At 38.4% G+C, this 14321-nt stretch overlaps 2 protein-coding genes across 2 annotated transcripts; one reads left to right on the top strand and one right to left on the bottom strand.

The window, feature by feature from the left end:
• Positions 1-4976: 4976 nt before the first annotated feature.
• Positions 4977-8151, top strand: gdf10a (growth differentiation factor 10a). Its single transcript, XM_016460767.1, has 3 exons — positions 4977-5233; positions 6097-7004; positions 7397-8151. Exons 1-3 carry the CDS (start codon positions 5008-5010, stop codon positions 7586-7588), a joined length of 1326 nt encoding a protein of 441 aa, XP_016316253.1. The 5' UTR covers positions 4977-5007; the 3' UTR covers positions 7589-8151.
• A 3031-nt stretch (positions 8152-11182) lies between these two features.
• On the bottom strand, positions 11183-14198 carry znf488 (zinc finger protein 488). Its single transcript, XM_016460768.1, has 4 exons — positions 14070-14198; positions 13463-13687; positions 13026-13257; positions 11183-12440 (listed from the first exon to the last, which is right to left on the bottom strand). Exons 2-4 carry the CDS (start codon positions 13676-13678, stop codon positions 11401-11403), a joined length of 1488 nt encoding a protein of 495 aa, XP_016316254.1. The 5' UTR covers positions 13679-13687; positions 14070-14198; the 3' UTR covers positions 11183-11400.
• Between the last annotated feature and the right edge of the window lie 123 nt (positions 14199-14321).

The raw sequence follows: 14321 nt of genomic DNA on the forward strand, positions 1-14321 counted from the left end.
AGGATAACTAATTTTGATTGACAGAGAGTTAAAGATCAAAGCCAGACGGGTCCAGGAGACCTACTGGTCACAGCAGTCAGGGGTGAAATCATGTTAGCCATAAAGCGACAGCAGTGGGCTTTTGCAAACGGGAGAGCATGAGGGAGTTTTATTGCTTCTGGACCAGAACAATAGAAGCACTGCATCTCTTCCCAAAGCCAAGTGAGCTCATGCCTTAGTTCAGGGCCACCATCCAGAACTGGACAGACAGGAGGGAATCTGCCATGTGTACGGGACGTGTATTAGAGATTGTATGAATGCGTTGGTTGCTGTTACGGTACTAAATCACCTTAGAGTGTCAGTTACTACAAGTGATGTCCAGTGACCAAGAGAGTAATGAAACAGGCAGTTGTATCTCAGTTTTATCAATTTACTCTTTTAGAGGCTGAGTATCAAGAGATCAACTCCATATACTCACATACTCATGATTTAAAGAGATCACATAAGTGCAAATAAACCATCCAAATAAGGAGCGTAGGTCTACACATATAATAATAATAACTGAAAACAAATAAGTTACAACGGATTTAGACATCAAGTATACACAATCTTGCAATTATGCAGGGAGAAACAATGAGTACAACAGTCCTGGTTGATTTTCACAGTCGCAGGAAACATTCAGATGTATGGTTAACAGGGAACTTGGGCGTTGAGCTGTAGTCTCGGGTCCACTGATGCACAATATCCGATGAGAATAAATGCAAAGGTCCACAAAATGTCTATGAATGTTTGTTACTGCAAACGGATCTTGTTCGTGTGGTGTGTATAATTCTTGAGTGTGGTTCTACAATACACAAATGAAACTAATTAGTAACAGAAAGTACAAAATGTGCAATTAATGCTAACAGCTCAAAGGAATATAAAGAACATGAACTGAACATGGCTTTTTTACAGGATGCGTACCAGGACCATGGACAGATTCAGATCAGTTTGTTCTGTTCTATTCATTATATTCCTTTTTTGGATCCAGTTTGTATAATGCCTCCTGTGCTACACAAACATGCTCTGTGTCAGGGATTCATCACAGTCACTTCAGTCACCATCCAGGATAATTACCCGATCACAGTCACCTGAGTTCTGATCACCCGCACCTGCTGTCACCAATCAAGCCACACTACAAATACACACACAGCACAGTCACTCACTGTCCGGTCTACCGTTCACTCCTACGAACTGCTCTGGACTCTCTCTGCCAAATTCTCCTTAGAACGAATTACCTGCTGTTCCTCCCGCGATCCTCCAACGACTCCTTGGAAACTGTTCCACGATCTCCAACGTAACCGGCATCCGATCCTCACCATCAGAACTCAGATAAGCACCCTGGAACCATTCACTGTGTTGTCACTCACCTGCCTTTAACTCACCTATTCCAGTCATCCCCTTACCCAGTCAATAAACCATCCTGATTTGCACTTACCTGTTGTGTCTGGCCTTGCTTTGTGACACTCTGTATATGGTTTAACATAGTGAGAAAAATAGATAGATGGGGGAATGTTTAATGCCAAAAATTACATTTTGTTTTATGTTGTTGTTACATGTTATTATGCCATAAATATACACAAACCTACTCATAAAACCTCACCAGGTGCAGTGATTTTCATAGCCAAGTAAAATGATTTGGTTGGCCTGAAATTACATTTTATACTATTTTTTTGTGGCAAAATTGAGAGAACAAGAGAATTTGTGCATCTATCTATCTATCTATCTATCTATCTACATGTATTTACTTGTTTCAGAGTATTTTGAAATACATCCAGTGCTTTACCCTTCAATACTGAGACTGAGTCTAATTAACAACGGTTTTAAAATATTTGTACTCAGTTATTCTGCAAGAATACTGGAAGTAACCAAAGCCAGAAGAGAATGCTCTTTGCCATTAGGTCCATTTGGCAAGACTGGCACGTTGATATTGTGCAGGTCCAAGAGGACCGGAATTTTGAGACGTGATTGATCACTCAAGGCACTGCAGGGATAATTGTATTTCACTTGAGCTATGAGACACATAGCCAATACAAACGGGAAAGAAAAAACACAGACAGCAGGCAACTACTTGCATTCTGCCTTTCAGAAATCTTGATGCTGACAGATAGATGCTTAAAATGTATTTGTTCTGGTGCCAAAGGACCTGACCCTCTACCTTCTAATATCAGCAGCCACTTCCTTTTTACTGAAGTTCTACAAATATACATAAAATGAAGGGAGGGAGTCATTTCTTTTTAAGTGGCAAAGTGAAGAGCTTTTATGTCAAATAATAATAATCAATGTTAAGAATTTTCTCTCTGTGCTACTTTAATTTTACAGTGCAATTTTTTTTTTTTAACACATTTATTATACTAGAAACAGATAAACAGTACTGGATCCCCTAAGGGAAGTGAAGGATTCAGCTACATGAAACTAATTATATACTTAAAGAAATTTCCATGGTATTACAAATTTCATGATGATCTAGCATTTGTCACTAGAACAAAATGAATGCTATTTCGTTTCGTTTGACCGCAAATGACAGTTTATTCTTCCCTTATTTTACTTAAAAAAAATAAAAATAGCCTCAGGAAATCAAAGACCCATCTGCCATTTATGAAGCAAACCACATAAACTGCTTAAGTACAGGCAATTGAGTTAAGCAACACTATTTGTTTTTGCTAGCCATATCAAATAACAAATCCATTGAGTTATGAGTGGTTCCCCACAGTCAGTTTTTTATGAAAAGTAATTAAAATGTTATATATCATGGATATCTGTGGTATGAGATAAAAAATTTAAAAAAATCAAATGAGTTCAAGCAAACAACTGCAAGCAAGAAGGCATGGAAGAATTAGGTACTTTTATATGAATCACAGAACATTGTGATTAAACATTTTTCAGTGGGCAGTCTAGGCCCAGACAAATGGTCCTTTTCACACAAAGAGTGAAGCAAATATGTGTCAGGCTGAAGGAAACGTAAATTCATATTTTATGTCATTTTTAAAAAGTACTGAAATAAAATCTAACTAGGTTTTAATTTTAAAAAAATAATGAGATTTTGCAGTATAACCTTATACATCAAAGTTTTACATCTTTCATTCATGGAATTCTTCTACTTTAAAAAAAAAAACTTCTTCCAACCAGTGAAAGATGTTGCAACAAGCCCCATATAAAGCTCATGAATGGGAGGCAAAGAAGGAGGCAAGCAAAATAAAAGTGTGTTTTACGAGACCAGGACTAGCTGTTTTGAAGTAAAGGACAAACATATTAAGGGACTTTGTCCTGGAGAGACAAGCCTTAAACAAGACCTTATGCTTATTAGCATCATTCCGTAGTTAGCTTGTTAATTAAAGAATCATTCTCAGCATCCAGACCCAGCAGGATCTGAGAGAGAATTGGTCTCTCCCAGGTGCTATAGAGAGCAAGTGATGCAGTCGTATTGAAGAATCAAAGGTATGTGAACCAGAGTTAATTTGAATTCTTTCACCCTTGTTCTGTTTTTTATTCATTTTTAAAAGCGGTGTAGGATTCTGAAGCTTAATGGCTTCGCCTTCCCACAGTTGGACAATAAAAAGAGGGGTGGAAACAAAGCAGAGCAGAGGTATCTCCCCTCCTACTCGATTTATCCCTTGATTCACTTAGTAACAGTGTCCTAGTGGGCAGGAACGTCAGATTTTTAATGCAGATTTAAGACACATTCAAGTGTGAAGTAAAAAGGGGGTCTCCAGTGGGGTCCCCAGGGGCCACAGGAGGTGTTTAATGGCACGCAATGACCCAAACGGCCGGGCTTGTTATGGTCTCTCCACTGGAGCTCCAGGCTTTCACAGAACCAGCATTGTTGGCACAGCGCTGCAGACACTCCACACAAAAAACAGAGGTGACAGGGCCGTTCCCCCAGTGTGCTTCATGTACTGAATGAAATCACTATAATGAAATCAAGCAAAGGCACTCACAAATATTCAAAACTCTTTCAAATATAGCCTTTCGGATTTATGCATTTGCACTCTCATGTTTACTTTAAAGTTTACTGCTAAAGAAGGAAAGCCTCTTATCTTTCTTTAAACTTATTAATTCAGTTTTCTGTTATATTTTCATTTCCTTAACTTCCACGAGGAAACTTTTTATTGTTCTAGATGAGTAACATGAGCTTTTACACTTGCTTTCTTAAAACAGGTCAGCTTTGCTGTCATCGCCATGACATAAATGTCGGTTGGACTCATATTTATGGTTGAAGATTACTGGATGCATACAAAAAGGTTTTATGGCATATTGAATATAATGTAAACCTTTAATGTTTGAAGAAATATTGAATTACTTTAGAAAGTAAACTAGAACGTAGATGTTTTAGTATTATGATGAATGCTTGTAGCTAATGACCTTCTTGATGTGTAAAATCAAAGTGTAACTTTAAATGTGGTGATTCAAAGCAAACAATATGAAAATGTAAACCCTAATCTATTCCATCAAATTTTTGTAAAAGTTATTAACATGATAGCAACAGTTTAGTAGTTCATTATAAAATAATAACATCTTAAAACTAAATTTGAATGAAAAAGAACGCTTTTTTGAGGGCTTGTTGGGAAAAGGGGAAAAAACAGTACAATAACCTAGCACCTTAAACTGTGAAAGTGCATGTTTGCTGGATTTGTCCTCTTGCTGGCCTCCTGCTGGATCGGGTGTAATGTAGCAGCAGCTCCAGTTGGCTGATGGGCGGATACGTCAGCACCTCACTCCGTTTATGCCTGCTCCCGTGGATAGTGGCGGTCAGAAGAAATAAGTGATGTATCACAGATTAAGCACGAGACCGACAGAACTTCTGAAACACTGTAACAACTTCCTCTCTGCACTGCGTTAAAAGGCGGGAAAAGCAGCTCCTTTACAAACCGCATTACTGGAAAACGTCACTCCGAAGTTGTCATACTGGAAACTTTGTTTTAGTATGTGCTAGCGCGTTTTTCAGCTACACGGCATTCAATCGTTTGGAAGCTTTTCTATCTTTACAACATGACGGTTAAATATGTCTTTTTGACGCACCTGTTACTGCTTTGGTTCGGTTCCGATACTGACGCGTCTGAAGCTGTTTGGAGAAGTGCGCGCGACAGCACGACAGACGCGCTCGTGGCCACAGATGCGCTCTCACAACATATGTTTAAACTGTATGAGAAGTACAACATTGAACCTAACCGACTCAAAGAGGGAAATACTGTAAGAAGTTTTAAAGCAAAACCTGGTAAGTAACAAAAAAATTAATACATGATGCATAATGTACAAATACAAATTGCATTTCTTTTAAGTTTTAAATGTTTGATAAAATTCTACAATTATTACAATAGTATGTAGGCTATTTATTTTAGCTTAATTGTGTCTTCTGACTTACTTGGTTTTGGTTTACCTGAAAATGGCAAGTCTTTTAAAAAGATTTTGTCAGGTTCTGTCAGTAATTTTCAGCTCTATTGAAGTTTGTCTTGTGCAACGCAAATGTGTTACTCCTAGGTTGTTATGGTATGAGTTTGTACTGTGTAAATATATAATATGATAGGCTAAATAATGTCACTACTAGGCTATGTTTTGTAGATATACCGTGCAATACTGAACGGAGCTGATGCTATGGTTACCACAGCAGGCAATTTGTGAACTTTTGTTAATGAAATGTTTGAAAACAGTTACCTATATATAAGCTAGAATTAATCTATACAGGCATAACTGTGCACTATGCATGATAATTGCGCATTGTCAAGAGCAGGCTTATAATTGTTGTGGCTCTTGTAGTTATTTCACATTAATATTCTCAGAGCTGTTTAAACCAGAACATTCAAAAAATAACATTTGTTACACTCTCATGAAACAATGCAGCCTTTTTTTCTGCAGTCTGCTAAAGCATTTAATCAGTGCCGATTAAAAGACTGACATTGTTGCAGGTTATAACTCTTAAGGGAACCTAAATAAACATTTCCATATGTCTGCTCTAGTAGTAACATGTCTCCTCACTTCCTTGTGCTTTCTCCAACCCCATAGACAGAACAAAAAGCCTGTTGTTTGAGCCCATATTCACAATTAATATGTGACTCAGCAGTTTCTCTCGTATCTTTGCAGAGAATGTGGAGGAGAGGGTCTCGTACTGGTTGAATCTTACTTCTCTTCAGGAGTCTGAGGTGATTCTCACATCTACGTTTCACTTCTTTTTTGACAAACGGTCACGCCAGAGGTCCTGGTTCTGCAAGCGCTTCAAGAACCCCTCTTGTCGCATCCCGAACCTACATCTGCTACCCTCTGTCCATCTTCTTTTCCGGTCTCTCTCCTTCAGCTCAGCCCCAGGATCTCTACTTGGAAACATCACCGTAGTTCCTCACAGACGTGGGACCTGGCAGAGCAAGGATGTGTCTGTCATTATAAAGGAGGCCCGAGATAAGAATCACCTTTTGATCACCGTGGAGTTTGACTATGGAGAGCAGTATCAAAGGTATCAGGACCAGCTCCCGTCCTCCAGCCTTCCATACTTGCTGGTGTACGCTAATGACCTGGCAATTTCGGAGCCCAACAGCGTGGCTGTGAGCCTACAGAGATATGACCCTTTCATTGCAGACCAGCAGCCAACTCAGTCTCCAGACTCCTCACCTGACATACGTGTGAAGCGGGAACTGGACTTGGACTTCTCTGATCCCATTGAGAACAACGAGCTCCCAGAGGTGGAGTACAACAGCTTCAAACAGCACGATATGTGGGAAAGCGCTTACTTTGCGCTCAAGCCAAAGCCCTTTAAAAAAGAACGTCGGAGGAAAGGCCAGGAGCATGCTGATGGATTCGGCAAGTCTCAGATTCTCCGGTTTGATGAGAAAACCATGAAGAAGGCTCGGAGGAGACAGTGGAAAGAACCTCGCAGCTGTTCCAGGAGGTACCTGAAGGTGGACTTTGCAGATATCGGGTGGAACGAATGGATCTTGTCTCCCAAGTCTTTCGATGCCTTCTACTGTGCAGGAACGTGTGAATTCCCCATTCCAAAGGTCAGAGAACCTCATGGCGAGGATCAGCGTATGCGAATGTGAATTGTTTAGACATGTTGAAATATTTAAAAATGACTATGGTTAAAACAGCTTTTCTAGCCAGAGGTTTTAAACAAAGAATCCCTTCAGAAAATGTTTCGGTTCCAGCACAACTAAAGCACACCGACTTTATGTGCAATTACAGTCAAATAATTGTACGCTTAATAGGGGTTTTAAGCACATTTTGGACACATTTTCTTTTGAAATGAGCCAGTCTTACAGTTCCTCTGTTCTGAATAATAGAAGGGTGTTGAAAGACATAATTTCCTCTGCTTCATTGAAGCAAGCAAAACAAAAGTTGCATATCTAAATGCTACCATACCTCATTATCCTCTCTTTTCTGCCCTTTTCAGGTGGTCCGCCCCTCCAACCATGCAACCATCCAGAGCATAGTCAAGGCCGTTGGAATAATTCCAGGTATCCCAGAGCCCTGCTGTGTCCCAGAGAAGATGAAACCCCTCAGTGTACTATTTCTGGATGAGCGCAAAAACATTGTGTTGAAGATCTACCCCAACATGTCTGTGGAGACGTGCGCTTGCAGATAGGCTCGCTGGTCACAGGAAAGAAAGACAAATGGGCATTGTTGTGGTTTTGACACCCAAATTTACCTTGAAGAGGCATATTGTCTTTAGTTTGCACTTGTTAGAAAGTGCACACATTTTTAAGGACTGCATTTCATTTTTTATAAATGCTTACAAGTGATATTTTAATTTCCTCTGTTTATCCACAAAGGATCTGTCGTAAACATTTTTCATTGTACTAGTTGAGTAACATAAGCACTTACTCTTAAAAATATTCCTTATAAATTGTCAGCTTTGCTGTCATCTCTATGAAATAAATGGTTGTTGGACTCATGTTTGTAGATTACTGGATGTACGATGAGGTTTTATAGCATATTGAATATAGCAAACCTTTTTTTGGCAGAACTGTTGAATTACATTGGAAAGTGAATTAGAATAAATAATTATTTTATTATTCAGATGAATGTTGTAGTTACAAGTTAAGATAATGTCTTGGTGTTCATTAGAAATCTAAGTGTAACTTGATATTTGGGTCATTTAAAAGTATAAATGATGAAGTACATGTGAAAAATGTGAACCCTTTAATCTACATCAAACTATTAGTGCGACTGTAATCGCTGAAGTCACTGATGGCTAGTGCTGACTCGTTTTTCCTGTGCATTTGTTTTATTTTAAGAGATGTTACACAAGGTTCCTTTTTTGTATTCAGATGCATTTGATGATCTCAATTTGGTGCCGTAAGCAAGGAGTATTTGGGCCAAATGTGTCAGTGTGTATAAACAATTGTTCATTTGGAATCAGTATATTATATTTTAGAGAATGTATTTTTGTAAATGTGTGTTTTAAATTATGAAAACTAGCCTTATAATAAGTAGAATAAAATAAATGTTAAACCACCAGCTTGTATTTTCTGCTGCATATTTCTGCATTGTATGTGTTCATATTCTTCACTTAACGAAGAGAACGAATAAAGGAATAAGAATGTCTGGACAACTAGCATTGACATCAGAAACCAGCCTGGTACATTAGTTCTTTACCTGGACATCAAAGACATCTCTAACCCCCAGTTCCCACCTTCAACCCACTTCAAGAGCATCAGGTCTCAAAAGTGCAGGAAGTTCCAACTCTTACTTCAACAGCTGATGTCACCCAGCTCAAACTAATTTGACATAAACCCTTTTAATCCCACTAGCCCGTGAATGAAAACGAGAGAAGCGTGTTCTCACAGAACAGAACCCAATTACTGTCTGCTGTGTCTTTCCTTTGTGCGAGTTTGAGTGTTGAATGGCTTCTCTGTGCAGTGTGTAAAAAGAGACACTTGAAGATGTCAACACGTTTGGTTATGTAGACTGAAGAGATGTGAATGTGTCTGCTGCTTTTACTATTTATCACTACAAATGTAAATCCAAAAACATTAAAAAACTTATTTTATATTAAACCAGCCTAGTTTGTTGGTTTTAACTGGTCGTCCACAAACCCCCTAAAGCCACCTGACCAGCAAACCTAGGATAGGTAAAACCCTTTTTAAATAGAGTTATCAACAACTGACTAATTTATTAGCATAGAAATTTGGCGGCAACCAAACTGATGAGATGATCAGTGGTCTCCACAGTAATCAAAAGCTGTTTTCCTCTCTCAGGTTAGTTTTGACAGTGTCAGCATGAATGAGGTTTGTTAAACTGTAGATCACTTGGTCTCCCACAGAGACCATAAAATAACAGAAGAATGTGAGAATGTAACGCCAACATCCACTAAAGCTGCCCAGAAACACTGAGGGAAACTCTCAGGTGAATCCCCTTTAGGCAATGTTTAGTTTCCTGGGGAGCACTTTTAAATCAGTTGTATAGGACACCAGAGGCTTCGTCAAAATGTAAATACTCAACAGTTACTGAAAACCAATGTCAATATTTAGTTTCCCAAATGAGGCCTGATCAATTAATGGCAGCGATGAAAGATGCTCTTTAGAGCAAACAGAGGATTTTCTGTGTGTATGAAATGACTCTCTCTTCAAGTGATTACCGTCAGGAACAGACCGCTGGGGCTTCTAATTGCACCAATATTAGGCCAGTGTATACACATCTTTTCATTCAATCTAATGTCTTCAGAGTTTAGTATTTACTTTATTGAATGAGCAGAACGTTTATAGCTAAATACAGATGGGCGTCCTTTTGAACTTCGCAGTAAGGTCAAAACTTTTGGCGTTCTGGTGAACTTTCTCGGTGTTGAGTTTATTACCTATGATTGTATGCCTATAATTTAACGGAGACTTGCATGGGGCTTTAATACAAAAAAATCAATGTGAACACAACGCCATTCTCACATTACAGCTTTGGTAAAGTCATGAGGCTTCAGGGACTTAAGAATGATTAGAGAGTGCACTCTACCGGTCACTCAGTGTTAGTGTAGGCTATGTGAGTGTATGCACGCCACTGTTTCAAAAACTTAAAATTATTTAAATAAAATTCAAATGCAAAAATGGTCAAACTCATTATTTCTTAAAGAAAGTCAGCATTTTTAAATACAAACTGACACGTTATCTTCTAAACATACTTCTTAAAATTAATTTCAAACTACATTGACTAGACAAAACTACATTGAATTAGATTCATATCAGTGCCACTGTTCTCTAAAAGAAAGTAGTATTTTATATTTTTCATACTTCTTCATTGCTAAAATCAGAGGCAGACACCTGGGGAATATGCTCAAAATCTTTAATGAAATACAATGACTGTACTTATCTCAAGAAAGAACAGAACAAGAAAATATTTAAATAAATACATCCTCCTTGTCGTTGTGCTGATAAAAAAATGTTAAAAGAAGTAGACATCTGAAAAGAACATTGTAACAAAAATGTGGCATTCTGAAGGGATGGATACTTCAAATATAAAATCTCTTTACAAAGCAATGCTATTAGTTCATAATAGTTTTATTCAGCTGTTAGCAAACCTAAAAATGCTGGAGCATTTTATTCAACCGTTTTTCAATAGCATTTACATGTACTCATCCTGACATTTGTAAGGCACTGTTAAGTTGAAAATGACCAGGCAGTTCAACAGTATTAGTCACAACTAATGTACTAGGTATAGCTACCTCTAAAGAGAAAGTTATTCATGTCTATAGCCACCTAGTGGCGATGTAGGCCTATCCTGAATTGCACTACCAAAGACCACCATTTAAAAGACTACATGAATGGTAAATGGTTGAAAGGTTCGAGTTTTTAGTCGGTCTGTAATGTATTGCTACAGAAAAATACTTCCCCTGTCCAATAGCAACCTACCCAGTTAACAGAACATGTTCTCGGAACATTCTGGCAACTTTCTCTCAGTTTGTTATTGCCTATACAGAGAACGTTCTCAAAACATTCTGGCAAGGTTCTAAACGTTCTTCCACAGTTCCAGTAACGTTAGTAGAGAGTTTACTAAGTTATCTGGTCTTTAAAGTTCTCAAAACTGGAATGTATTAGCTGGACGTTTTTCCTGGAATGTTTTCGAAATGTTTTAGCTGGACGTAAAACTACTTGTTTTAAAATGTTCAAAGAACAATCAAAAGTAACATTAAATGTTTGCAATATGATAAAATGGAACGTTCCCTTAAGGTTCGTATAACTAACGTTTTTCAAACATTTCAAATATTTAACGTTTCTTATATTTAGAGAACACTAAGAACTAACGTTTTCATTACTCAATGGGGCCGTTAGCAAAACGGTCTTAGAACATATTTTTGTCAGCTGGGTAACTACAAGGGACCATCACAGTATAAATGCATAATTTATGGTCAATGCATCTTAATTACTTTTATATAGGCTGCCTGGTTAAAGTGCGATGGAGTTTTTCTTCTTAATTATGTGATGTCATGTGACGTGAGAGGTGGTGACGCTCTCGAAAGTACTCGTGACAGATGGGACAGGTGAGTTTCTCCTCTCTTCTCCTCCTCACCTGAGCCTCTGCGGCGAACTCTTTCTTATGATGGGACCGCATGTGAAACACCAAATCGGAGGTCATTCGGAATGAGAGGTTACATTTGGCGCACCAGTTCTGCACTGAAACACCCAATGGTGTGAAAGTGGGGGGTAGAAGTGTGAAAGAAGATGTGGACTGCAGCTGTCCTCCTATAGATCTGGTCCAATGCTCGGGCGCGTAATAAAAGGATCCTCCTGTAGCCAGAGGAGCGGACATCACTCCACCTGCATGAGCGCTTGTCAAGTCAGCGTGAAACAGGTGCGAAGCCAATACATTTCTGTATCCTAGTGAAGGTTTTGATTTGAAAGAGTCTGAGATATTATCCAAATATGGTGGTGAAGAATTCAGAACTTCGGTGATGGTGCGTTTGTTGGGTTCACAAAACGCGCTCTTCTGTTCCGAGTGCGCGCTCTTGGGTACAACGAACGAGAAGGCGCTGCAGTCGGATTGCAGGCCTACTTCAGACACCATTAGATCCCGTGGTGACTGCTCTGGTGGTTTCTGAACCTCGGTAAATGCGCTGCTTTTACTTATCTTTGACTCATTTGTTGATAATTTGTCTGATTCTGACAAGTCCTGGAAAGGTGGACAGTCTTTGTTGACGTTGGCGATGTTGCTGTGATTAGTGATGTTGGTTTTCTCTAATAAAACATTTTTTTTGTTCCGGGGACTTAGGGAACCCTCTTGTTTTCTTTTTCTAGGTATGCCCGAGTCTTCAGGAGAACCGCTCATTTTGTACTCCAGATCTCTTGCAATGTTGTGAAAATCTATGATTTTGCGTTGTCGCTTGACTTCTGGTTTCTGTTCGTTGGTTGGTCGGATAATATCTACTTTTTCCTGCGCACATAAAAAACGGCAGTGGGCAAGGAAAGGATTTTCATTCTTGAAGGCCTGGCCGCATCTCGTACATGTGTAGCCTGCATATGAAGATACAAACGCTGTCAGACCTCGATGGTAATAACAATATTAGGACACTTAACATTTAAGCAACAATTCATTTACAAACAATTCATTTATAAATTACATTTGCGTATTAAATACAAATTTGGTAAATCTTTGAATAATGAATAAGTTGCTGTTTTATGCATCTTATGGACATTTTTTGCCAAATATTCAGGGTCTAAAGGGATCCTCTGTGTTCAGTGGTTTTCTTGTCACATGACAACAAAATGGCTCCATGCATATATTTGTTTTTGTATAAAAAAGTATTTTTTTTATCAAATATTAATAATTTACAAACCAAAAATTTACAGGAAAATTGCTTAACTGTTAATTAATATATATATAAAATACCAAAGTACGTTTGCAAATGTTTTGAAGAAGAGCTATTTAGACCTATTTTATTTTTATAGATATGAATATGACCTATGAATGAACATTCCATGACATTGTTAACCAATTTGAAGGTACATTCAATTAAAATTATTTAATTAACATATTATTTAAGCATTAAATAATGATTTTATTCCATTATAAAAGCATTGAAAGCAGCCCATACTCACCATCTGTCAGGGCTTTTGTCTTTATGTCTTCGAACCCCAAAAGATGTGACAACTCCTTGTCATACCAAACAAGCAGTTCTTCCCCTTGTTTCACATCTCGAATAGTCCGAAAGTGCAGCTGTCCTCCTTTCAAGTAGGCCTCAGTATTCTGGTCTTCTGCGCTCATTGCAGCCTGTACTAACCGTAGCCATGGAACTACTAATGGAGAACCTTTCATCGCCTCAGGATCTACCTGTTGATAGTGGGACATATTTGACATTAGAGGAAATTAAATTTTTACAGTAAAATAGTTAACAATTGATCTTTTGCAGTGTATAGTACAAATTATATGTCTGGATTACGCATGTTTCATTTACAGCACAAGACCATTTTTGTAAATCTAGTCAAATTCTGCAGTCTAAGATAAAAATGCAGTCTAAATCTAAAATCTTACTCACCCGAAACACATATGATTTATTCCATTTGTCAAAGGACTTCAATGCGATGAAGGCTATAGTGTCATAAAAGGTATTATGAAGAACACAAGGTCCAAATGATGTTCCAGCTGGTATATCCTGTGTAACTTCTACACTGGTGAAGAAGCCCGTGACATGGTGGTGGAGAAATTTGCTGTCATTAGTCCACAAGGAGCGAGGAATAATACTTTGCTCCATGTTTTATTCCTGGAAATATGAATTTAAATGATGAAAAGTTAAAAAGAATAAGACAAGTACATGTTTCCATGCTTAAATTGGATTAATGGAGCAACCTGGATTTTTAATCACCTAATGCTTTTTTATCCGTTTTTTTCTAAAACACAGGGACATAGGAAATATATTGCCATGCATGCAATTAGTTCGACTACTGAAACATAAATAAATCGGTCTATGTATGCAAAATAGATTGGTAAATCAGAACTGTTCAGTTTTTCTTTTCTTTTACGTTTGGTTTGATGTTCTTTAGACTGTAAATAGCGTTTAAATCCGTATAGTCAGCTAGCAGGGATTTTGTATAAAATGGAATATCTCACAAAATTAGCCTATATGCAGTAAAATTGCTACTCACGTATAGCAGGTTGGGGTTGAGGATGTTCCGTAGCAGGTGCACAGTCCAGGGAGACACGATTTGCAATTATCCACAGAGAGCGCGCAATCACGACCGTCTCCTGATCCGGACAGTGTCTTGACTGTCTCTCGCGCTCCGCAGTCACGCACTTATCCACGCCGAGGACGCGGAGCTGATGCGCCTCATTTCTCCCCAAACCCCCCCAGGTGGCAATTTGATTGGTGCTTCACCAGCTTTGCATGCGTGTTAATT

Source organism: Sinocyclocheilus anshuiensis, unplaced genomic scaffold (genome assembly GCF_001515605.1).
Source record: "Sinocyclocheilus anshuiensis isolate Anshui unplaced genomic scaffold, SAMN03320099.WGS_v1.1 scaffold72, whole genome shotgun sequence".
Taxonomy (NCBI): Eukaryota; Metazoa; Chordata; class Actinopteri; order Cypriniformes; family Cyprinidae; genus Sinocyclocheilus; species Sinocyclocheilus anshuiensis.

Bases quoted from the DNA above. Each gene is read 5' to 3' on its own strand.
- gdf10a (XM_016460767.1), top strand. From the start codon at position 5,008: ATGACGGTTAAATATGTCTTTTTGACGCACCTGTTACTGCTTTGGTTC. The intron at 5,234-6,096 runs GTAAGTAACAAA...GTATCTTTGCAG, and splicing joins AAGTTTTAAAGCAAAACCTG to AGAATGTGGAGGAGAGGGTC. The intron at 7,005-7,396 runs GTCAGAGAACCT...TGCCCTTTTCAG, and splicing joins GTGAATTCCCCATTCCAAAG to GTGGTCCGCCCCTCCAACCA.
- znf488 (XM_016460768.1), bottom strand. From the start codon at position 13,678: ATGGAGCAAAGTATTATTCCTCGCTCCTTGTGGACTAATGACAGCAAA. The intron at 13,258-13,462 runs GTGAGTAAGATT...CACTATCAACAG, and splicing joins ATAAATCATATGTGTTTCGG to GTAGATCCTGAGGCGATGAA. The intron at 12,441-13,025 runs GTGAGTATGGGC...CTTCATATGCAG, and splicing joins GACAAAAGCCCTGACAGATG to GCTACACATGTACGAGATGC.